This window comes from Tachysurus vachellii, chromosome 18 (assembly GCF_030014155.1).
Source record: "Tachysurus vachellii isolate PV-2020 chromosome 18, HZAU_Pvac_v1, whole genome shotgun sequence".
NCBI classification, from domain to species: Eukaryota; Metazoa; Chordata; class Actinopteri; order Siluriformes; family Bagridae; genus Tachysurus; species Tachysurus vachellii.
Genome location: NC_083477.1, coordinates 17,796,570 through 17,821,917, shown reverse-complemented (window position 1 = coordinate 17,821,917; position 25,348 = coordinate 17,796,570). Strand labels below are relative to the sequence as shown.

General features: G+C 39.6%; 4 protein-coding genes across 6 annotated transcripts in view; all 4 read left to right on the top strand.

Annotated features, from left to right (window-relative positions):
* Window positions 1-260: 260 nt before the first annotated feature.
* Window positions 261-9,862, top strand: klb (klotho beta). The gene is made up of 5 exons (XM_060892712.1): window positions 261-1,148; window positions 1,918-2,431; window positions 2,555-2,823; window positions 3,017-4,148; window positions 8,564-9,862. The coding sequence occupies exons 1-5, from the start codon at window positions 417-419 to the stop codon at window positions 8,956-8,958; spliced, it is 3,042 nt and encodes a 1,013-aa protein (XP_060748695.1). The 5' UTR covers window positions 261-416; the 3' UTR covers window positions 8,959-9,862.
* Window positions 9,863-11,263: 1,401 nt separating this feature from the next.
* Window positions 11,264-15,737, top strand: ube2ka (ubiquitin-conjugating enzyme E2Ka (UBC1 homolog, yeast)). 2 transcript variants are annotated; one of them, XM_060892854.1, is made up of 7 exons: window positions 11,264-11,421; window positions 12,766-12,859; window positions 13,110-13,168; window positions 13,660-13,742; window positions 13,945-14,044; window positions 14,327-14,455; window positions 14,903-15,737. In XM_060892854.1, exons 1-7 carry the CDS (start codon window positions 11,359-11,361, stop codon window positions 14,975-14,977), a joined length of 603 nt encoding a protein of 200 aa, XP_060748837.1. In that variant the 5' UTR covers window positions 11,264-11,358; the 3' UTR covers window positions 14,978-15,737. The 2 variants fall into 2 exon arrangements, with proteins under 2 accessions (XP_060748837.1, XP_060748838.1); XM_060892855.1 differs by lacking the exons at window positions 11,264-11,421; window positions 13,660-13,742 and having other exon boundaries at window positions 12,780-12,859.
* A 2,408-nt stretch (window positions 15,738-18,145) lies between these two features.
* On the top strand, window positions 18,146-22,355 carry LOC132861580 (neuronal acetylcholine receptor subunit alpha-9-II). The gene is made up of 6 exons (XM_060893186.1): window positions 18,146-18,151; window positions 18,758-18,955; window positions 20,336-20,490; window positions 20,694-20,874; window positions 21,042-21,393; window positions 21,540-22,355. The coding sequence occupies exons 1-6, from the start codon at window positions 18,146-18,148 to the stop codon at window positions 22,094-22,096; spliced, it is 1,449 nt and encodes a 482-aa protein (XP_060749169.1). The 3' UTR covers window positions 22,097-22,355.
* Window positions 22,356-24,634: 2,279 nt separating this feature from the next.
* The window catches only part of LOC132861121 (putative methyltransferase NSUN7), a 30,513-nt gene continuing 29,799 nt past the window's right edge, over window positions 24,635-25,348 (top strand). For both annotated transcript variants that reach the window (XM_060892498.1, XM_060892497.1), the window contains exon 1: window positions 24,635-24,948. The gene's annotated coding sequence lies outside the window, so the exon portion shown is untranslated. The remainder of the gene's footprint in view (window positions 24,949-25,348) is intronic.

The window sequence follows — 25,348 nt, the reverse complement described above, 5'->3', positions numbered from 1 at the left end:
TTTTGCCCACTGAGCTTATTTACTCTTCTTGGAAGCTGCAATGATTTCCAGTTAAGTGTTTGAAAAGTTAGTTTCTTGCCATACAAATGTTGTCTTCGTCTCTCTCACTCCCGCTCTCTAGAGATTGTGGCAGGGGAAAAGAGAGGCAGGAAGACAGGGAAGAGTTGTTAGTTGCGCTTAAGGATTAGAGTTCATGTTAATCATTGATCAGAGGTCCTCCTTTCAGCCATCAGCAAGCTTTTGAGTGTGTGTGAGTGAGTGAGAGAGAGAGAGAGAGAGAGAGAGTCATATGGCTGTTGAGTCAGGTAAAGAAATCAGATGTCCTCTTCTTGTCTAAGATACAGCTCTTTTTCCTCTGCCTCTAGAATGAGTCTTGGTCCTGGATCTGACTTGGTATCATATGCATTTTTTCAAATATGACCCGTGTCCTCTTTCTGTCTTTCCTCCTCATGACAACCGGCGTCTGGGACACAGCAGAGTGTTCATCGGGTGATGGAAAGAGCTTATGGTATGGGTTACTGAACCAAAGCAAGTTTTTATCCGGAACGTTCCCAAAGGGTTTCCTCTGGGGTGCTGGAACTGCAGCATTCTCAACCGAGGGATCATGGGATCGGGATGGGAAAGGACTATCTGTTTGGGACCATTTCACTCACCACACACTTGGAAGAGGGAATATTAGCACCTTGACAGCCGATACAGCCAGCAACAGTTACGTGCTCTGGGAAAAAGACATTGAATCACTTCGGTACCTTGGAGTCAAGTTTTACTCGTTCTCTATATCATGGCCGCGTATTTTCCCAGACGGCGATGCCACGGGACAACCGAATCTTGCTGCCGTGGATCATTACCTCCGCCTGATTGGCCAGTTAAAAGCACTCGATTTGGACCCTGTGGTCACCCTGTTTCACTGGGATTTGCCCCAAATCTTGCAGGAGGAATTGGGAGGCTGGACAAATGCAAAATTGGTGCAGATTTTTGCTAACTATGCTGCATTTTGTTTTAAAACCTTTGGCCAAGACGTGAGATACTGGATCACTATACACAACCCAGTCCTGATTGCATTTCTGGGCTATGGAATGGGAATTCATGCACCGGGGGTGTCCGGTAACCCTGCTGACCCTTTCATCGTTGCACATAACCTCATCAGGGTGAGCACAAGGTCGAGAGGTCAAAGGGTATTCATCAGAGTTAGGGGTGTTAGATTTTTTAGAGAGAATAATAGACTTTTATAGGCGTAGCTTCACTGCAGACTGCAGAAAAAAAACAATAATTAATAATGTCACACTTCGTACCACTTTTAAACTATAGCACTGTTGTATTTGTTAAACATGGTCAAGTAGAATCTTCTATCACTGCAGTTCTGACAGTAGGTTAAGTTAAGGATCTTTTTCAAAATATGTTATCATATATGCTCAATGTAACCAGATTAAAAAGAAGAGTTTATTAGTATCATTAATACAATGAAACTTTCTTCGAAAATGTTTATTATTGTAGCCTTACCTTGAGTTTGCAGTAAGTAAAAGTGAAGTAAGCCTTCACTCTTCTTGGTTTCTTAGTTGATGTATGGAAGGGGAATACTGATTGGTTGGGGTTTAGAGTTTTCTAAAATGTTAATGTTTCTGTAAGGGCCAAATGAGAACTGAATGGTTTTGCAAATTGCTCTGATATATTGTTTATTATGGTATAGGAAAAAAATCAGCTTCAGGTTATTCAATTCCACGCTGTTGTTAATAAATTTACGCTGAACTTCTAAGGCTATTTTGCTAAAAAGCAAGCTTATCGCTGCCATTTTGATAAATTGGATATTAGAAGTGATGCAAATGATAATATTTCCATTTAATTTAATGTTTTTGTATGATTTGAAGCATGTGATGTGGCCTGATTTAAAAAATAAGTGCATAGATTTTCGTTTCACAGGCACACGCAGCAGCCTGGCACATTTACGACCAGCACTTCCGTCCCCATCAGCATGGCCAAATCTCAATCACACTCGGCTCCTATTGGGTGGAGCCTTTCAACGGCCAGGCTACACCAGCGAATGTGGAGCTGTGTCAGAGGTCTGTGGAGGCCGTGATCGGCTGGTTTGCAGAACCAATACATGGAGCTGGTGATTATCCAATGTCCCTACGTTCATCTCACCCAGGCCTGGTCCCAAATTTTACATCAGAGGAAAAGCTTTGGGTGCGTGGCACAGCTGATTTCTTCTCACTGGCATTTGGGCCTGATTCAGTACGTGCAGGAAGAATTTTGGCCCGGTTTGGCCAGACTGGGGCACTGAACCTGAGAAAAATTCTGGGCTGGATCCAGAAGGAGTATGAGGACCCTCCAGTGCTGGTGGCAGAGAGCAGTTGGTTCTCTGATGCCTCTGTCGGAGTGGAAGACACGGTGGCCATTTACCTCATGAAGAGATTTCTTAACCAGGTGCTTCAAGGTTAGAGGAGTGGGTGAATACCATGAATCACTGTCACAGACACTATAATAGACATAGTGGAATAATAGAATTGATTCATGTAAGTGTTATACATTTAGGATTCTGTGTATGTTTATACTTTAGCGGTGGTCGTGGACCATGTGAAGGTCTTTGGCTACACAGCCTGGTCTCTGGTGGACGGGTTTGAGTGGAACAGTGGCTACAGCATAAGAAGAGGACTTTTCTACATCGACTTCAACCAGCCTGAATTCATCAGGGTCCCGAAATCAACAGCTAAATACTACAGGCGGATCATCAAGGACAATGGCTTTCTTGATGAGGAGACAGAGGAAGACATTGACGGTCATTTTCCCTGCAATTTCCAGTTTGGTGTGGCAGATTTTATCCTGCAGGTGAGGGGAAATAAGAAAAGAGAAAACACTTTTCCAACGTATAAGGCATATTTCTTTCTTTCTTTATTTCTTTATTTCACATTGTAATATCAGATCTTGGTATCAGATGTAACAAATGTACCTTTGAATTAGATTAAGGTGCTGATCTAACACTTTTCCCGCATTCACCAATGCTTATTATTTAATTTTGCAGGTCCATCTACAGCCATTTTCACCTCAGTTCACTGATCCTGTTCTATATCGGTGGAACATCAGTGGCGATAGTGCCCTCCATCCTGTCTTAGGAGTAACTCTTCACACTCGTGGCTCCCAGTGCACAGACTTCCTGGCTATTCAACATCACATCCGCCTCCTTGAAGCCACAGGGTCATCACATTACAGATTTGCCCTGGATTGGCCTCGGCTTTTTCCCAATGGTGACATCCTGTCTGCAGATGCAGTAGCAGTGCGATATTACCGCTGCATGCTAACTGAGCTCCATAAAAAGGGTATCAGTGCAGTTGTTACACTCTACCACCCCACCCTTAGGTCACACACACTGGGCTTACCAAGGTTGCTGTATGAACAAGGTGGATGGATGAATACAAGTACTGGTGATGCATTTGTTGATTATGCCACATATTGCTTTCAAACATTTGGGACACTCGTGAATGTCTGGATCACTGTGAATGAACCAAATCGACTGATAGAAGCGTATAACGTAAGTGCAGAAGAAAGAGACATGGTAGTCCGCACAGTGTTGATGGCACATGCTCGTGCTTGGAAAATTTACAACGCACGTTTCCGTCGACACCAGGGGGCGAAGATAAGTTTTGCACTCCATGCTGATTGGGTGGAACCGGCCAATCCTTTCGTAGACTCTCACACCAGTGCTGTCCAACACTTTCTGTTCTTTGAACTTGGACGTTTCCTCGATCCTATCCTACAGAACATAGACTACACTGATACTAAAAGCTGCCATGGCTGCTTCCGTATGCCACGCTTTTCAGAGCATGAGATGTTTGAGCTTAGAGGAGCCCTAGATTTCATTGCTCTCAATCACTTCACAACTCGTCTGGTTTACCCAAAATTGAGAGACCTCCATCCTAGTTCATCTGTCCATGATTATGGCTGCTCTTTTATGACAGATCCAACATGGGAGACCTCTTATAAGGGCCAAGCTGTAGTGCCCTGGGGGCTCCGCAGAGTCCTGAGGTGGGTAAAGAGTCGCTATGGTAACAGTCACCCTATTATTATCACAGCCACAGGAATTGATGATCAGGCATCCCATAATGACCACCTAAGGCAGCAATATATAAAGACCTACATGCAGGAAGCATTAAAAGGTAAGACATAAAAATATGAAGACGCACACTAAGCACCTTTATTATACACAGCCTAGACACACACTCATATGACAGGAAGCACAAATGACCTGTCCATCCTACCAAAAAAAAAAAGTATAGCTAATTATGCTAATGTAGCAAGATTTGAAATCACTTGATAACTCATAAAAATCTTTAGATAATTACAACAACAAGGGCTACAGGTACCCCAAAACATTAGCTAGCTGACACCATTAATGAAGCTATGTATGGTTCCACTTTACAGCAGAACATTTAGATATTTCACTCTAAAGTCCAGTCTGTTGCAGTTTCACTATTCATAATCAAATGTGGCTCAAGTGTGTTGTGTGAAAATCTCTTGTTTTGCCACTATTACCTCTCCCTCTTACTCATACAATCAAAGGTTAAAGGTTACATAACACAGTTTTGCTGAAGCATTTCCTCACACCAATGCTGCTTATCAGCTGACCTCCTCACTCTTCCAGCCAGAGTTTATAGAGGACCTTTGAGATCATTACCATTTTATGCAGTTGTGATTGTGTTTGTGTGTGAGAGGGCATGTTATAGAGAGGGTATGTTTTCAAAAAATCTAAATAAAAAAAGCAAAGAATTGATTTTAGTTCATGAAGTTAGGGTTAGGGTTTGCGTGTAAATGGCAGGTCCTCACAAAGAAGATAAAACTGTGTGTGTGTGTGTGTGAGAGAGAGATACAATAGCATGATATGTGACTGAACTTTCAACCCAATATCCTAATTTTTACCAATACATCTAGCCATGGGGGTCACAGTCCAGTGACTTCTGTGCCGGTCCCAAGCCCGGATAAATAGAGAGGGTTGCGTCAGGAAGGGCATCCGGCATAAAACATTGCCAAATCTAACCATGCGAATTGTCAGTAAGAATTTCATACCGGATCGGTCGAGGCCCGGGTTAACAACGACCGCCATCGGCGCTGTTGACCTACAGGGCGCCGGTGGAAATTGGGCTACTGTTGGTCGAAGAAGTAGAGGAGGGAGGAGAGTGCACAGACAGAGAGATAAGAGGAAAGGTAAGAGTGTAGGACTGAGAATAGGGACTCTGAATGTTGGTACTATGACAGGGAAAGGTAGAGAGCTGGCTGATATGATGGACAGAAGGAAGGTGGATATACTGTGTGTACAGGAGACCAAGTGGAAGGGTAGCAAGGCTCGTAGTATAGGAGCAGGATTCAAGCTGTTTTATTATGGTGTGGATAGTAAGAGAAATGGGGTAGGTGTGGTCCTGAAGGAGGAGTTTGTGAGGAATGTTCTGGAGGTGAAGAGAGTGTCAGACAGGGTGATGAGTCTGAAGTTAGAGATTGAAGGGGTGATGTTGAATGTTGTTAATGGTTATGCCCCACAGGTAGGTTGTGAGTTAGAGGAGAAAGAGAGATTCTGGTGTTAATTCGATGAGGTGATTGAGAGTATTCCCACGGGTGAGAGAGTGGTGATAGGAGCGGATTTTAATGGACATGTTGGTGAGGGGAACACAGGTGATGAGGAGGTGATGGGCAAGTTTGGAGTTAAGGAAAGGAACCTTGAAGGACAGATGGTAGTAGACTTTGCTAAGAGGATGGACATGGCTGTGGTTAACACTTATTTTCAGAAGAGGGAGGAACATAGAGTGACTTACAAGAGTGGAGGTAGGAGAACACAGGTAGACTACATCCTTTGTAGAAGAGGCAATCTGAAAGAGATTAGTGACTGTAAAGTGGTAGTGGGAGAGAGTGTAGCCAGACAGCATAGGATGGTGGTGTGTAGGATGATGGTCTGTAAGAGGAAGAGGTCAAAGATAGAGAAGAAAACTAAGTGGTGGAAGCTGAAAAAGGAGGAATGTTGTGAGGAACTTAGACAGAAGTTGAGGCAGGCTCTGGGTGGTCAGGTAGTGCTGCCGGATGACTGGGAAACTACAGCAGAAGTGATCAGGGAGAAAGGTGCTGGGTGTGTCATCTGGAAGGAGGAAAGAAGGTAAGGAGACTTGGTGGTGGAATGAGGAAGTTCAGGATAATATCCAGAGGAAGAGATTAGCCAAGAAGAAGTGGGATATGGACAGGACTGAAGAGAATAGACAGGAATACAAGGAGTTACAGCGCAGAGTGAAGAGGGAGGTGTCTAAGGCCAAGCAGAAGGCATATGATGAGTTGTACACTAGGTTAGACACTAGAGAAGGAGAGAAGGACTTGTACAGGTTAGCTAGACAGAGGGATCGAGATGGGAAGGATGTGCAGCAAGTTAGAATTATTAAGGATAGAGATGGAAGGGTGCTCACAAGTGAGGAGAGTGTACAGAGGAGATGGAAGGAATACTTTGAGGAGCTGATGAATGAGGAAAATCAGAGGGAAAAAAGAGTAGAAGGGGTGAACTCTGTGGAACAGGAAGTAGATAAGATTAGAAAGGATGAAGTCAGGAAGGCTTTGAAGAGGATGAAAAGTGGAAAGGTAGTTGGTCCTGACGACATCCCGGTAGAGGTCTGGAAGTGTCTAGGAGAGGGAGCAGTGGAATTTTTAACTAGTTTGTTCAACAGGGTATTAGAAAGTGAGAGGATGCCTGAGGAATGGAGGAGTGTGTTAGTGCCGATCTTTAAGAATAAGGGTGACGTGCAGAGTTGCAGCAACTATAGGGGGATAAAGTTGATGAGCCATACAATGAAGTTGTGAGAAAGAGTAGTGGAAGCTAGGTTAAGGAAGGTGGTGGAAATTTGTGAGCAGCAGTATGGCTTCATGCCCAGAAAGAGCACAACAGATGCAATTTTTGCTCTGAGAATGTTGATGGAGAAGTATAGGGATTGTCAGAGGGAGTTGCACTGTGTGTTTGTAGACTTAGAGAAAGCGTATGACAGGGTGCCAAGAGAAGAGCTGTGGTACTGTATGAGGAAGTCAGGAGTAGCAGAGAAGTATGTCAGAGTGGTGCAGGACATGTATGAGAGGAGCAGGACAGTGGTGAGGTGTGCTGTAGGTCAGACAGAGGAGTTTACAGTGGAGGTGGGACTGCATCAGGGATCAGCTCTGAGCCCCTTCCTGTTTGCTATAGTGATGGACCAGTTGTCAGAGGAGGTCAGACAGGAGTCTCCTTGGACGATGATGTTTGCAGATGACATTGTGATCTGTAGTGAGAGCAGGGAGCAGGTGGAGGAAAACCTGGAGAGGTGGAGGTTTGCGCTGGAGAGAAGAGGAATGAAAGTCAGTCGTAGTAAGACTGAGTACATGTGTGTGAATGAAAGGGAGGGAAGTGGAACAGTAAGGTTACAGGGTGAAGAGGTGAAGATGGTACAGGAGTTTAAGTACTTGGGGTCAACAGTCCAGAGTAATGGAGAGAGTGGGAAAGAAGTAAAGAAGCGAGTGCAGGCAGGTTGGAGTGGGTGGAGAAAGGTGTCAGGAGTTCTGTGTGATAGGAAAATATCAGCAAGAATCAAGGGGAAGGTGTACAGGACAGTGGTGAGACCGGCCGTGCTGTATGGTTTAGAGACAGTGTCACTGAAGAAGAGACAGGAGTCAGAGCTTGAGGTAGCCAAACTGAAGATGTTGAGGTTCTCTTTGGGTGTGACAAGATTGGACAGGATTAGGAACGAGTACATCAGAGGGACAGTCCATGTTGGACGTTTGGGGGACAAAGTTAGGGAGGCGAGATTAAGATGGTTTGGACATGTTCAGAGGAGGGAGAGTGAGTATATTGGTAGGAGAATGTTGGACATGGAGCTGCCAGGCAGGAGGCAAAGAGAAAGGCCAAAGAGGAGGTATATGGATGTAATTAATGAGGATTTGAAGCTAGTGGGTGCAAGTGTTGAGGATGCAGAAGATAGGGTTAGGTGGAGAGAGATGATTCGCTGTGGCGACCCCTGAAGGGAAAAGCCGAAAGAAGAAGACATCTGCATTATGAAATTTTTATTGCAACATACTTGAGTATATGAAGCATGTGAAGTGCACGACATTTAAATATAATATAAAATTGCTTCATAGGACAAATTATTTTATCACAACCTGGTCAGGGATGTGGTGGATCCAAAAGATCAGGAACTTTGGCTGTGAGGCGTGAATATAGCCTGGATGTAATAGATCTGTATCAACAACACCCTTTCATTTGCAGATTTATTTCTAATGATTTTTTTTATTTATTTATTTTTTTATGTAGTTAAGTTTGGTGAAAAAAGAATTCCCATCCTGGCAACCGTATCATCAGTATTTTCTGTTGCCCAGCTTGATTCCTGCAACAATTAGTGCTTGTAGCAAATGAATAGTGTATATTAATATTTTTTTTTTTAAAACATATCTTTTTTAATGTATATTTTTTTAATTGTAAGTGTTTATATAAAAATTTGAATGAGGAGAAAGAATGAGTGAGACTATAGACAACTGAAACCTCTCCCAACCCTCTCTGTCTCTTTTTCTCTGTCTCTCTATATAGCTCATGTCCTTGATGGAGTTGATGTGCGTGGTTTTTATGTTTGGAAGCTGCAAGACCATCACACTCCAGATTTCGGATTCTTCCTTTCCCCCAACCATCAGTCCCGTCCCAAAGCCTCTGTCTCCATTTACCGCCAGCTCATCTCTCAGGGTGGCTTTCCCTCCATCTCTGACTCAGTGACTTCAGCTTGCGAGCCAGTTGTGAGTCAATCAGAATGCTGGATCTGTAACAACAAACCATTTCTCTTTTTTGGCATGTGTGTCATGATCAGTGTGTCTGTGCTGGCCAGTGTCATGGTTAATGGCATGATAAGAAGGAGCAGGAGGAAGAAAAGAATAAAGACAAGGAAGAAGAAGATGGGTCAGGCAATGAGAAGGGTGGCGTATAGAATCTGAAGATCTTTCTCTGAAAGATCAACCAAGACATCTTTGGTACTTGTGCTGTGATTCTAATCAAACTTTGTGGGCTAGGTTCCCTTTGGAGTCTGATCCCTATGAAGGTTTCTTCATCTCCATATTGTCTCAAGAAGTTTTTTGTTTTGTTTTGCCTCTCTAAACTCTGGCTTGCAAATTAGACATCCTGATTTGTGTAAAGCTGCTTTGTGACAATAGCCACGAACAAAATTGTGCACTGTGTATGTACCTGCATTCTATTCAGTACATGATGCTGCTGATCAGTTTACATGTGTTGCCGTTGTCATGTGACCTATGATGTCAGATTAACCACAAAAGTAATTTTTTTTAGTTAATAATGGAAAATGTCAAATGTAAGTAAAACTGGACTGAATTGGACTAAACTGAAGCACAAAACCTGCATGCTGATTGAGTACAATTAGTACAATTGAGTACAAATTTCATTCATCACACTGTTTCATAAGTGACCGACTTATGTCTTTTCTGCATTCACTTCCACCAGGATTTCAAGCACAGATTTACTAATGAATGTATAAAAGTTTAATGCTGCATTTCTTTTAAATCGGTTTGGTATCACAAACTTTCTATTCACGTTACTTGTGATTTGAGAGCACAGTGTTCTGTTGAGCCTCTTTGGTCAACCGTTTCAAACAAAGATGAATAATGCTCTTGACTACATTTCTATATTTGCTTATATTATATACAGTATTTGTTTACTGCTGTAATTTTAAGTGATACGAGCATGGCTAACAAAACCTCAATTTTAGTTGTCTGTAAAAAAAAAATCATTTGATTTCTTAATAAGTGATTACTGAGATGTTGGACTGTAAATATTGTATAAATATATGTTGTGATTACAGTATGATAAAATAAAATTTAAAAATAATTTTTGTACATTTGAGGATGTAATCTTGGAACATCCGGTCATCTGGTGAATTTTTAGTCGAAAATAAATAAAACTCAAATCATTAGTGTGTAATTACAATAAAAGTCAGGATCTAGCTTACAAAAAAAAGGACATCTCACTGGGAATGTTTTAAATTCAGAGTTTCCCAAATGTAGTGGAGTAGGAAAAAAATCCCACAAAAGATGTTTTTAGAAATAAAAAATGTTATATGGTTATATTTTTACTATGTTAGACCAATAATGAAAACAAGGCTGCTCTGAAATAATACATATTGAATTGTTTTATGAAATATACATTTTAATAAATAGAAACATAATAAATTCCCACTTTTAGCATTGTCTCAACTGAATAAAAAACACTTGTTTCAATGAATATAAATAATGATAAAATACTTTATCGACTCATGTTTACGGCATATTACTAGTAACATAAATACTGTTAGTATTGCATTATCAGAACTGTCAGTCATATACAAACTCTCACTGTTTGTGTACATTACTGATCTGTCATATAGTCTGTATTCCTACTTAATACTCGTACTGTCTGTATCGTCTTACATCGTCCGTATTGTCTCGTATAGTCTGTTTTGTCTTGTATAGCCCAAGCTAAATGCATAGTATAGTGTTATTTATGTCTATACATACGTTTGAGAGTCACCAACTGCTGGAACCAAATTCCTCGTGTGTCAACAACACACTTGGCCAATAAATCTGATTCTGATTCTGATTCTAATAAAAAAAAAATAAAAATAGAATTGAAGTCTACAGGTAGGACAACTATTTTCTGTGGTATATATGTTATAAAAACACATTATATGTTTTACTACACTGTATTTGCATTCTTATGTCTCCCTCTAGTGGCCTTTAGTGACTGCTTTTTACATTTAAGGTATCTGATCGAACATTTGTGGACATCTGAGCTGGAGACTTCAGGTAAAAGCAACTAGACGTGAAAAGTTCAGAAACGTTTATGCAAATATGCCACTTGGAGAGGACTGTGATCTGTTATGTGATCTTATGTTATACACACATGTATACATGTATTTTATAGACAAATCTCCCAACAGGATGTTTCTTTTAAGCTGCAAGATTTGTTATGTGGAATGTTAGTTTCAGACTCTTCAGGTGTGAACGTAGCTTAAGGAATAAAAAAAAACCCGGATCATTAAAAACACATTGATCTCATTTAGACATTAGGCTCGTTGACAAATAAGAAGTATGCCGATTTAACCGCTGAAACTCGGTTCAGATTTTATCGTGAAACCGGTTACAGTGTCGGTTCACACAGAAGTGGCGTTGTAGCATGACATACACAAACACATACAAACTATCTAACTAACGCTCTCTCTCTCTCTCTCTCTCACACACACACACACACACTCTCTCTCTCTCTCTCTCTCTCTCTCTCTCTCTCTCTCTCTCTCTCTCTCTCTCTCTCTCTCTCTCACTCACTCACACACACACACACACAGCAGCATGGCTAACATCGCGGTGCAGAGGATAAAACGGGAATTTAAAGAAGTCCTTAAAAGCGAGGAGGTCAGTTTTACACACATTTACATCTTATCCATTTTGCACGTTTGTTATTTCCGGTGGCTGAGGGAATATGCTAACATAGTACTCAACTTCCTCTTATCTACTGTACTGCATTAGCTTTGTGCTAATGCTTAGGTTCACCTTTAGCTAGCTGTTTTACAATGAAAATACTTTGCCTTCGTCTCTGTAACGATGGGAAACAATTCCTTATTTGTTTTATTTCTGTCCAACAACGCGACATGGCGTTGCCAAGTTGATATTGTTGAAAAATTTGCTTCAGGGCTACTGCAAGCTAAGCTAAGCTAAGCTAAGCTGGTCATGAGCTAATGTGAAAGCAAGCAAGCAAGCAGGCCGACATGACTCCAAACTGACCTGATTTTTTAAGGTTTTAGTGAATGAATTATATATACCTTATATAATATAGTTATATATCTATTTTACATACGATAACGTGCAATAACTTTGCCTAAGCTAAAAGCTAGTGCTTTTAAACTCAATGCTAGTCACCTGGTGAATAATCTGGACCAAATCCCTGTTCAAGTGCACTAGATAGTGGAGGAAGAATTCTGAGGCATTATTAAATAGCTACAGTAATTAATTCATTCATCTTCAGTAAGTGCTTGTTGTAAAGTGGGAATAAAGACTGGACAGGACACCATACACAATAAACACTTGTTTGTTTAGTGCTCCACATATGTATAGTCTGTTTTGTCTGGTCTTGTCTTGTATAAACCGAGCTAAATGTATAGTATAGTGTTATTTATGTCTGTACTTTTGAGAGTCACAAACAGCTGGAACCAAATTCCTTGTGTGGGTCAACACACTTGGCAAATAAACCTGATTCTGATTCTGATCTGTGTTAGTATTCAAAACTAAACCGAAAGTGGGTGTGATCTGAAGCGTAATGTTATTAAAAACTCTGAGTCCACATGTCCACATACCTATAGTATTTGTTTAAAGCGACTGTCGTGACGCTATAAGGTGTAGGCTTTAATCTGATAATTATTGTATAAATGATGCCACAGGCATATAGCAGAGACCTATTTATGTAGGTAGAAGTTAAGGATTGAAATAGTTGTAGAGATTAAAGGCTAACACGTGTGTTCCTGTTAAAGGCACTAAGCAAAACAACCATATACTTCAACATACATGTAGCAAACACTTTTTTGTTGCACTTTTGGATGCTACAGTTGGACATTGTGATGCCAGAGCATATTTATCTGATCATGGCAATGTTAATTGAATATCTTTTTCTATTCTTAGGTTAGAATAAGGCTGATAAAGTATTTTCATTTATTCCAATCTAAGTATGATGTTTGGATCTAAAGCAAAGCCTTTTGTCCACAGACGAGTAAAAACCAGATCAAAGTCGACCTGGTGGATGAAAACTTCACAGAACTGAAGGGGGAGATCGCAGGACCCCCTGACACACCTTACGAAGGCAAGAAGTGCAGATTGGTTTGTGGTTAAAGTGATTTGTTCAGTCACATTTAATCAGTTTTAAAGTGATTACTATGTACAGTATGGGCAATTTTTTATTATGATTTCCTTATTTTCATTATTCCTTATTTCAGCTTCTGACTCTTGGTGTTAATCAGTCTAAATTGTCGTTTTTATTTCTTGTTTTTTTTTTTTTCCTTGTATATATCTTGACTGTGTTTCTCTAACTGCATTTGTTTTTTCCTCATCAGGTGGTCGATACCAGCTAGAAATTAAAATTCCAGAAACATATCCCTTCAATCCTCCAAAGGTATGTGTGAGTGAGTGAGGACCAGGCAAATCTGGTTTGGTTAGATTTGACACACATTCCTCTGTGTGTGAGTGTGTGTGTGAGTGTGTGTGTGAGTGTGTGTGTGAGTGTGTGTGTGAGTGTGTGTGTGAGTGTGTGTGTGAGTGTGTGTGTGAGTGTGTGTGTGTGAGTGTGTGTGTGAGTGTGTGTGTGTGAGTGTGTGTGTGAGTGTGTGTGTGAGTGTGTGTGAGTGTGTGTGTGTGAGTGTGTGTGTGTGAGTGTGTGTGTGTGAGTGTGTGTGAGAGTGAGTTGAGTGAGAGTGTGTGTGTGTAAGAGAGACAGGGTTTTGAAACTGAAACAATTATTATTTTTCTTCTTACTAATTAATATTTACAAAATACGAATGAGTGGTGATAATCTACACTGTATTTTATTGAATGTTTTGTATGATATAATTGTGTGTACATGTATTTGGAGCTGAATTTGAGACCCCCACTCTCTCTGCGCGTTAGGTACGGTTTATTACAAAGATCTGGCATCCCAACATCAGCTCAGTAACTGGTGCCATATGTTTGGATATTTTAAAGGACCAGTGGTAAGGCTCTTTGGGCTTTTGTGTGTGTGTGTGTGTGTGTGTGTATGTGTGTGTGTGTGTGTGTCTCAGAGTCTTTCAGTTCCCAATCCTTGACCTCACACATTTTTACATTAGACCAGAATTTAGCAATTAGTCCGGATACTAGGAAAGTTTTGCCTACCCTGTATGCTGTTGAAATAATAAATTGATTCATGTGTGTCAGGGCGGCGGCCATGACACTCCGGACAGTGCTGCTGTCCCTACAGGCTTTACTGGCAGCGGCAGAACCAGACGATCCACAGGATGCAGTGGTGGCCAATCAGGTGGGCTGAATATTTTTCTCAGAATATGAGCATTATGAGTACAATTTTGTAACCGTTTACTGTCCATCGTCGGAATAACTAATTTCTACTAATCTGACAAGGGTGTGTTATACTCCTTTATTCAACACCACAGTGTTCTCACAATTCTCAATTCTGATTGTCAGAAGGTGTCGATTCAATTAAGTCTTCAGGACATAAAGAGTAGATGTGAAAAGTTTTCCGTTCGATAGAATATGAAAAATTAGGCAGAATTTGACTTCATGTTGTTTTGTGTATATCCAGTATAAGCAGAACCCAGAGATGTTTAAGCAGACGGCTCGGCTCTGGTCACACGTTTACGCAGGTGCACCAGTCTCCAGTCCTGACTACACACGCAAAATAGATAAACTGTGTGCAATGGGCTTTGATAAAGTGAGTATTGAACACAGGGTGTGTCGCACTCAGCTCCCTAGGTCGTGAATCAGCCATTTTTTCTCTCCTTTTTTCTTTTTCCCCATTATTTCCAGTGATGCAACATAGGAAGCATCGATGCTCCCTGGTTTTTATGGTACATTATGTGATCTTTATATGGAACACATGTTCTAGTGCACTTGAAGAATTTTGCTATTGGGACAGCAATTAGAATGGCTGACTTCATGATTACTGAGCAGAGAGATGATTGAGATGCACCCACGTTTTATACTTTTTTTTTTTTCTATTATTAGTTTTATACGTGAACTTATTCATATTTAAAAGTCTTGATTATTAACTTCTGGAAATGATGGCCTGCCCTTATTTTACATTTTGACACATTTCTAACTTTTCTTCTTTAACTAATGTTGCGTAAATCTGCTGTCTTCTCTCTCTCTCTCTCTTCAGAATGCAGTAATAGTGGCACTGTCATCAAAGTCCTGGGACGTGGAGTCAGCAACGGAGTTGTTGCTAAGCAACTGAACATGATCGACACCCGCGTCCCATTATCCAGATTTTTCCACACCCTTGACTCCGCCCGTGCCCAAATCAAATTGACTTCCGATATGGATAAACTGCACATTTGACACCCCACACAACATACTGCATTCATATTTCCCTTCCATCTTTCCCTCTCTCCATTTGACATGGCAGTACCTTCATAAACTCTCCTTCCCTCATCTCACCATCTTGATCTTGTTGTTGTTGTTGTTTTTCACCATTTTGAGTTCAGTGTGCCTTTCTGACAACCGTGTTCCCCATTTCCCCCCCTTTTGTTCCCGCCATTTTCGATATCCTCATACAGATCAAGTGATTCTTCCCACAACGCTGGACATTACCAGACTGCCCCTCCTTCATTTTGCACTATCACTCAAGCTCTTTTATGTGGAATCCCATTTCTACAATGCCAGTAAATCAAATAAATAAATAGAAAGAAAAAAAAAACACACACACACACACAATCACCACTCAAACTTCACAGATAATATTATCTCAAAAGATCGAAACTGGAATACAAAAAAATATAATAAAATAAAAAAATTTAAAAAAAGAGTAGGCAACGAAGTAAACAATCACACTCACCGATCAAAGCATTGACTGCAGAAACAGCAGTAGAAAGCAAAGATTTCATCTGTAAATAAAGCTATTAAGGTCTGTATAAATTAAAGCAACGTGGCAATGCTTTTATTTATTATTGTTTTAAGGAAAAAAATGAAATAAACAGTTTCGTGGCTAATATAAAGCAGGTTTACTGTGCTATGTGAATTCTCTTTTCAAAAGGAAATTCAACTGCTACTTTCCAATATTCAGCTTTTTCCACAATTTCAAATGTTGACTAGCTTGATTTGTTGGGAATATTTCTTACTGTTTATTGTATAACATTATCTAACCCCTTGTATATAATCCCTAATGTTAACCAGCTCATATTTGTACATTTTTAAAATATTGCCAAGCTAGTTTTGCTTGATATACCCTAATTTTAGTTAAATCTTGGTACCTGGTTAGTTTTTTTTTTTGGTTTGGTTATTTTTTTATTCGGATGTTAAGTAGTTTGCTTGTTTGGGTATATTCCCTGACTTGAGCTAAATTGCTTTAGGATTATAATCTAATGTTGCCTGAATAGCATTGTGTTCTTTTAAGATCATTTTCAGAGATGTTTTGTTTTTTCATGTTAATCAACGTTTATTTATTTATTTATTTATTTATTTATTGGGGGGATCTTTCATTTTATCTAAATTGTTTCAGAAGTATTATATTAAACAGCTAGCTTTTGCCACTGAAAAGTGAGTACACACTTGTCATGAGAACCCCTCTTGTGCAACTGGAAAATTTCAGCTGAAAGTGGAAGCTAGTGAATGACAGAGGCATGTGTTGGTAAAGGCAATGAAAACACTGACTAAAATTACACTAATGTCAACAGTGTACCACAGCTAGTAAATTTAGCTTTAAAAAAAAGTCCAATACCCAGTTGTGTATATTGTGAACACACTCTGAAACCAGGCAAACATTAAAACCTAAAAAGGCTGATAATAATAATAATAATATTGCCTTATGCCAGCTAGCTTGCTACAGAAATAATCAGCTAGGTAACTATGTTCACATATATTTCTTAATATTTTGCAAGCTATCATAATGGGCATTCCTTAATATTAGCTAGATCTCTTCAAGGACAGTACAGAATATGAGCTATCTTCAGGTACATTCCCTCATATTAGCTAGCTGTCTTCGTAGATATTCCTTCATGCTCGTAAACTATCTTCAAGCACATTCCTTATAATCTTAGCTAGCCAGCTTTTAGGGATATTTCCTGTGTTATACTATGTATAGTGTATGAATTGTAAAGCTAACCATGTACTTCTTTGTGTATCTTGGACATGAAGTAGAACAAATGTGTGTTCACTGAGGTGTATGTAAGCGGTGGCAGATGGTTCACTGAATACATGCTGTGACTGTGTGTTTGTGTGTCAGTATGGAATGGTACAGTAGTATATGCTAAAGAGCTATATAAGTGTCGTACTCGAAAATTCAAGCTTCTAGATAAAATGGACTGGTAATTTTAGGTCCATCATGGCTCTTTTGCTGGTGGTAGGTAGTTAATGGTAGGTAATGTTCAGTTTGTCCACTTTTGTTCCTTAAAATTTACAACAGCTAAGTACTATACAGACTATACAGAAGAAAAAAAAAACACACGATGGACCTACAATTTTCAGTCCATTTTTTATTCACACATTCACACCTCATGAGCTAGCCAAAACAAAACAAAAAAAAGAACCCTGAAGAAACTCATTCAGACAGAGGGAGAACATGCACATGCTGCTCTGCTGCCCCTCTCTGTATTGTGTGTGTTTTACACCAGAATCACAAAACTGTATTGTACCTTATCTTCTAAACACTTCTCAGCACAACATGGAACAATTAGAGATGTAGCCCCCCATGCTACCTAAAGTAAAAACAACAACAACAACAACAACAATGGATTCTGCACCTTACATAGGGAACTGTATGTCTGACAGGAAGTGGATAGTAAAATGCACTAAATCCCCCCCCCAAAATGATAAAATAAAATAAAAAGATAAATGAACGAATTAATGCAAAGATAGAAGGTTGATGTTTGGATGAATAAATGGAGATCAGGTCAGTATTAATGCAGATATAAAACGAACTGGCAACACACCAACACACCTCTTATCTCCACCTCCATCACCGCGTTGTCTCCGCTGACCGTCTGCTGCTGATTGACAGCTGAATGGCGTCGTGGCTGGAGCGCAGCCGCATCTGGTTTCTGTGCGATATCCTGTTGCGTCTAAGCACAAGCGACTGGTGAGGTCTCTTTCTGACAATCAAAACAATGGGCTGCAACCCAAACCTGCTCTGACTTCCAACAGAAGTGCACTATGAAGGCTAGGTTTTTAAATAGTAACAATTACTGTAAGTTTAATTGTATAACAAAAGTACAGTGTAATGTATCTGGAACCGAGTTGTGACTTTGTACAGATTATTTGTACACCACTTATGCCTATGTATAGTGCACTAAATTTACAAAGGAAAGGTATTTGTACTGTAAATGGGAGATACTGTAATTGCTAATAAACTCTTCCTTTGTAATATTGTATATTAAGAAAATTCATAGGCTGTTTTTGATTCTGAGCCATGACGGTAAATATACTGTATTTTGCTGTCTACCTTACGTGAGTGTCTGATGAGCCAGAACAGAATAAACACGTGGATTAGACATAGCACCTGTAGGTTATGGAGCCATTTGGTACACAGCCATTACATTACAACAGAGTAAAATGAAACCACCTGGTGCACTGTTTCATTATCAGAGTGGCAGTATGCTGGCTTGGGTACAGTGCCGGTCTGATCTATTTCTTTCTTGCATACTGTATGCTCGCATGAGCTGGATCATGAGCTTCACTTTTGCATCTGTGTGTTTTGTGATACTGTTGTTGGAGGGTAAGTGTGTAGCGTTTTCTTCTCAGATATTTTGTATGTTTAGTGTAAGACAACCAAGTTTTTGCTTTAAGATCAATTAGACAGTAGTGATTGGTTTCATAGCAATGGGGTTGAATCATTTTGTAAACACTATTGATTATTTTTCCTCACACTTCAGTATTATTTTGTGCAGGTGCAAGACCATCATAATCCCAATTACATCCCTTTCAATTCCTTCTTGTAATACAAAGTTCAAAGGAGGGTGAATACTTATGCAAGCGACCGTATGACAACATTTTCTAGGACGGCTCTGACTGATGTTTTCAGATTACTAAGACAGTGAGTGTACTTGTGTATGTTGTGTCTTTTTGGTGTCCAGCGGCACATGCAGCCCAAGGTCACTTTGCACATCAACTGCTAAATGACCTTATGGAGAATTATTCAAGCGCCTTGAGGCCCGTGGAAGACACAGACAAAACCCTCAATGTCACACTGCAGGTCACATTGTCTCAGATTAAAGACATGGTAAGTACACACAAATTTTTTTGTTATTGTATTGTTGGTAATTAGATGTCCATAGTAACAACACATCCTACAACAACGATAAGTTTAGTATCTGTGAAATGATCACAGGCACACTTGTAAAAGTCCCAACTATATATTTCACTGCATACTGGTTTCACTGTATGACCTAATTCTCACAACATGGTCTTATGATGCCATCTCTGATGGTCCTGATATTTCCTAATTCCGTCTATTATACAGTGCCCTTTACCTGAACCCTATGGCATAATCGGCATGACATGGTCTCTATAAATTAATTCCCACAATGTGGTCTCTAGAGTGCAGCCTTGAAGATCCAGTCTCCACGTCCTGGTTTTTATGGCATTGCCTCCTACAAAGTGGTCCAAGATACATGTCTTCTATTACCTGGTCCTAACAAAGTCTCTCATGTACAGTAGTATTTCCTTAGAGTGAAACCTCTATGAAGCAATCCCCACCTTTGACACAACCTTCATAACATGGTCCATATGACCCAGTCCCCAAATGCAAGGTTTTCACAACACAGCCCTTTTGGCACAAACTTTATACTGTGGTCCTCAAAACACGGTCCCCACAACCCAGTTGTTCCAAGTTCTTTATGACATGCTTCCTAAAACATTGTAATCCTGATGACAGGATCATAAAAACATGCTCCTTTATGACCCGGTCCTCACAATGTGGTCTCTGTGATGTGCCATCCATGGCCTGGTCAATGACCTAGTTCAGGTGACATGTCTCGAATTGAATCTGTTCACACAGTGTCCATCAAATGGGTTCACTAAACATTCATCACATAGTCTCTAACAAATGATCTCTAAGATATTGTCCAAAAAAACAAGATAGAAGGAATACAAGACTTAAACTTCCACAAACTCCTCTCTGTTGTACTCTAATACACTTGAAATCTAAATAATTGAGCCAGTTAAACTCATATAATAGCTAGAACTATGTTATTAGTATGTAACACCAAAAAAGACTAAAATGCCATGCCATAATGTGCAAATGTCATACTTACTAGAAAGTGAAAAATGACCCATGATCTTGCACTCAGAGAAGTCCTACTGTGCTTAGAATGACTTGTATTAACTCCTCACTTAAAAACACAAGCAATTGGGATACAGCTTTAAGGGTTTTGTCTGTAGTACAACAGTTGCACCTTCAAATAGTCTGATACCATGCAAGTGTTTTTCTTCTTTTACAAAATGTGTGAGAAGAGTCAGATTGTTATGTCAGTATTAATCTTTATTTCTGACTCTGTTTAACCAGGTGTTTCACAACCCTACTAATCAAACTATTACAAGCCATTGATTATGTGTGTGTGTGTGTGTGTGTGTGTGTGTGTTTGTGTGTATGTTTGTGTAGGATGAGCGCAACCAAGTACTTATAGCATACTTGTGGATAAGGCAAACATGGTATGATGCCTTCCTGAAATGGGATAAGGAAGAGTATGACGGCCTTGAGGTCATCCGCATCCCCAGCAGCCTGGTGTGGAGACCCGACGTAGTGCTTTACAACAAGTACACACAATCATGAACACACACTGGCAGATCGGACCTATCGCTGTTCAGAAACTCTATAACAAACATTCAGAAACTACGCTTAGTGATGTTTAAGAGAAATGTCTTTTGTACTATGGATATACACTATTTTACCTTATACTATGGTATACAATCAATATTACACTAAACTAAATGTACTATTTTATGTTACACTGTAAAAGAGCCGATGAAGATTTGCCCAGCCCGGTGGACACTAATGTTGTGTTGCGGTACACCGGTGAGATCACATGGGATGCTCCAGCCATCACCAAAAGCTCATGTGTGGTGGATGTATCCTACTTTCCTTTCGACAATCAGCAGTGTAATCTCACCTTTGGCTCTTGGACCTATAACGGCAATCAGGTACGCATACGTACACGCATTTAGTTGAGAGTTAAAGAACAACGCCTTTTAAATTATTGACAACTATGCAACAGTTAATTCTGGTTCATTAATTTGATTCAATATATATATCACTGTTTTTATCAGATATAAATGTAAAAATAACTTAACTATGGGTTTTGACTTAGGTGGACATCACCATGGCTATGACTAGTGGTGACCTCTCAGACCTGGTTGAGAATGTAGAATGGGAGTGTGATGGCATGCCTGCCACCAAGAACGTGATCATGTATGGCTGCTGCTCAGACCCATACCCGGACATCACATACACACTGCTACTACGCAGACGCTCCTCCTTCTATGTCTTCAACCTGCTGCTGCCTTGCTTCCTCATCTCATTCTTGGCGCCACTTGGCTTCTTCCTGCCTGCAGACTCAGGTGAGAAGGTCTCTCTGGGCGTCACCGTGCTGTTGGCGCTCACCGTCTTCCAGCTGGTAGTGGCTGAGAGCATGCCACCCTCTGAGAGTGTGCCACTGATAGGTGAGCCAACAAACCTCTATGCACACTTACACAAATGAATCTGTGATTCATTTTAAATCATTAGCTATATCTACTGAGATTCATTTAATTTCAAGTGATTCAGTGACATAAACCTATGAATGAACTAATTAATAATGTTGACTCAGGGAAATACTACATTGCGACGATGACAATGATCACAGCCTCCACCTCTCTCACCATCTTCATCATGAACATCCACTTCTGTGGTCCTGAAGCCAAACCAGTTCCTCGGTGGGCCAAAGTGTTGATCATTGGCTATATGAGCAGGATCTTCTTTGTCTATGAAGTCGGAGAGAGCTGCATCTCATCGCTAGCACGAAACAAAAATGCAGACAAATGCCATTCACTGAACCATCAACAGAAACCACCCAGGCAGAACCCAGAACCAACCAGGAACCCTTCTGGTATCTCTTGCTGTCCTGATGATGAAAAACTACCTTCTGCAAGTATGACCTTTGAGGCCTGCATTTTTTGTGGGCTGCATACTGATGGCTTTGCTGGAGACCCGAAGCTCATCAAAAACGTTGAGTACATTGCGAACTGCTTCCGGGAGCAAAAGTCGACTTCCTTAAAAGTGGCTGAGTGGAAGAAGGTTGCCAAGGTGATGGACAGGTTCTTCATGTGGATCTTCTTTGCCATGGTCTTCCTCATGAGCATACTCATCATTGGCAAGTCGTCATGACCACATAGAGTTATGTTCACTCAATATATTGCTTGAATGTATGTACATATAAACACACATACTGTACACACCCGACTAAATAGAATGCACATTGCTGTCTCGAATATCAAGATCTAGAATGCCCATGTTTTAGGTGAGTTCTTTAAAAAACAGAACCCACCTGATGATTTGGATCAAATGCCAGATTGCAAATGAATGACTGAGACTTGCAGAATAGCTTGTTACTTAATGCCTGAGAGTTACAGAATAGAATGCATATGATTGGCTGAGAGCTCCAGAATAGAAATGTGATTGGACACAAGTTCCTGAAAAGAATGCACATAATTTTCTGCTAGGTCCAGAATAGATTGTATTGTATGTTGTATTTTATATTTAATAAATGGAGAGATCCTGTTGTATTGCTGTTTTGCTTTCACTAGAGGGTAGCATCCTCTAATACTCTAAGATTAAGTCATACACGATGAACAGATGGGCATCAGTATGTATATCAATCACCAACCAAAAACTGTTTTGGTTCTAAGACAAGTTTGAGTTTGACTTGTTGAAGAATTCCTTGTGTTACATTCTGGAATTCTATGAAATGCTATCATTTTTTTTTTTTCACGGTTGTTTTTTGTTGTTGTTTTTTTCTATGGAAAGCATTTCATTGCATCCATACTGCACGTGAGAGTGTGTGCGAGTGTGTGCGAGTGTGTCACATTCCCTAATCAGACTAAGGATTAGGGAATGTAATCACTGAATTTTTAACCGTTTCGTGTGTATTAGAATGGCCGATTGAATGTACAGCTTCTAGTCTCCAGTGTTTCTGAGTGAGTGTTGAATCAGCAGCTCAGGATGAAAAGCCGTTTCTAAGTGAGCGGCTCTCACAACGCAGAGAGCTGCTCCATCTAAATGCTTACGACTGCAATTACCCAAGCCCTTTGCTCAATCAGACCAGATTTACTTCCAAACGGCCAATGAATCCCATCATTATACGATGGCAGGGCCACATCTGGAGCGTGCTGATAGGAGATGCACGTCGACTGACCATCTTTATGAGGAAGAGAGAGAAAGAGAGAGAGAAAAAGAGAGAAACTGAATAGTTTATGATGGCCCACACTTTTCCTCTTGCTATTAGATCATGGATGCTTGCAGATTATTTTTTTTCTGACCAGAGATGGTTAAGATTTATTATTACTTTAGTTTACTTTTTATCAATGCCATTATGAGCAGCAGGTCCTAAATTTTCTACATTAGACTGTGAGTTTTAATCCCAAACGTAAATGCCATTACACACACACACACACACACACACACACACACACACAGGTACAGTGCAATGCAAGCTTTTTCATAAATCCTAACTCCTTGGGTCAGAGGATTAAGTGTGTAACTACGTGCCTTTATTGAGATGCTGTAACACAGAGAGCTTTTATATGATTATATACACAGAGATAAGGGGTTTAACCCCTAAGGTGCTGGTTTAGTGGTTCCTTTCCACTAATGCTTGTAATAAGGTTCAGTTCAGTGTCACTATTCAACAGAATATTTGGCTAAATAGTGAACCCCAAATTAAATTTAATGCAGAATTGAATGTAAATGCAGCTTAAATCCAATTATTTTTTTACCTGGCATGCAAGTAAACAGCTTAGTCCATTGTTAAAGAATTGAACCTCCAGAGTAGTTTATTTAAAACCAAAATGATTTTTTTTGTGTGTGCTTAATTTGGGAAAGTGAAATAATGAACATGCATCATGTCTATCCTTAGTGTATGATCCACAAATCTAAACGGCAAGGCCAATTTTCTTCTCTTGTCTCTGTTTCATGCAGAATTTCTCTGTATATATAATTCACTAAATATTGTACTTATATTGTCTCAATGAAAAAATGTACACGTTAGATTTGCATATATATTTTTTTCTGATATGAGCTTTTTGGTTATTTATGTATTTGTTTGTTTGTTTGAAAACAAATGTACATGTTAGATTTGTATATATTTTTCTGATATTAGCTTCTTGGTCATTTGTTTGTTTGTTTGTTTGTTTGTCTAAAAACAAATGTACATGTTAGATTTGTATATATTTTTCTGATATTAGATTATTGGTTATTTGTTTGTTTGTTTGGTGGTTTGTCTGAAAACAAATGTATATATTTTAATTTGATAATATTTAAAAAAAAAAAATTTATTAATTAATTAGTTTGCTTGCTTGTTTGTTTGTTTGTTTGTTTGTTTGTTTGTTTGTTTATACTGGGTGGCGTTACCTTGACACAAAAATGTGTTTTCTATGGCAAAATCTCTGATGGCAAATTTACTTCAACAAGTTGTTGCTCGAATGTATTTGTTTAAAAGGTGAAACATACTTGTACTTAAATAAGAATATTACGTAAGACATACGTATTTAAATATACTCAATATACGTAATCTTACGCATAATCCGTTACATCCCAGCCTTATTTGCATAAAGTTTTTATGGAAATGAGGTCCCGCCTGCTTCTCCTTTCTTTTCTCTAGAAACAACACCCCTTATTTGCATAGAGTTGTCAAGGAAACTAGAGCTTCCCGTTGCAGCGCGCTCCGGCGCTTAGGACTTAAATAGCGACTTTCTACTTAAACTAAATGCGACTGGATTACTTCAATAGTAATAATAATAACAACATACTGTACAGCTAAACTTATTAGGAAATATTTAAAGGACTTAAAAACTACTTTCTATGGCGCGGAAGAAGGAAAAGAGAGGCAGAGATTTAGCGGTGGATGGAATTATAACTAAGTTGGCTTAAACATTAATGTGCAGGAATAAGTAAACATTAGCTTTGGGAAGTATGTGAGCCTGCATACAGAGAGGTTTGAAAAGATTTCTTCTGCCAGTTTGGTAAGTATAAAGCTCTGTATTTTGAAACTTAAACATGGGATATATATAACATATGACATCAGATGTCAGATATAAAGATTATCACTGATTATGAGCACATTAGCCGAAACAATAACAATAATCTGTGTGACATCTGTGTGAGTTCTGTGATGAAGTCTTCGCTATTGTGTCAGACTTTCATGATTAATGGTTAAACTTATACTTATCCATCTACACAGTACAAAGACGGATTATGCAATGCTGTTATCAGGTATAGTCACCTGTCGTTGGTTATTTTGCTATAAAAGCACACTGTCATGGTTGTATTCCAAACATTCACAAGCCTCAGTTTATTAAAGCAATGAAAGCAAGAGAACAGGGTACCAGAACAGGATAGGTACCATATTGTCCAGTGTTTATA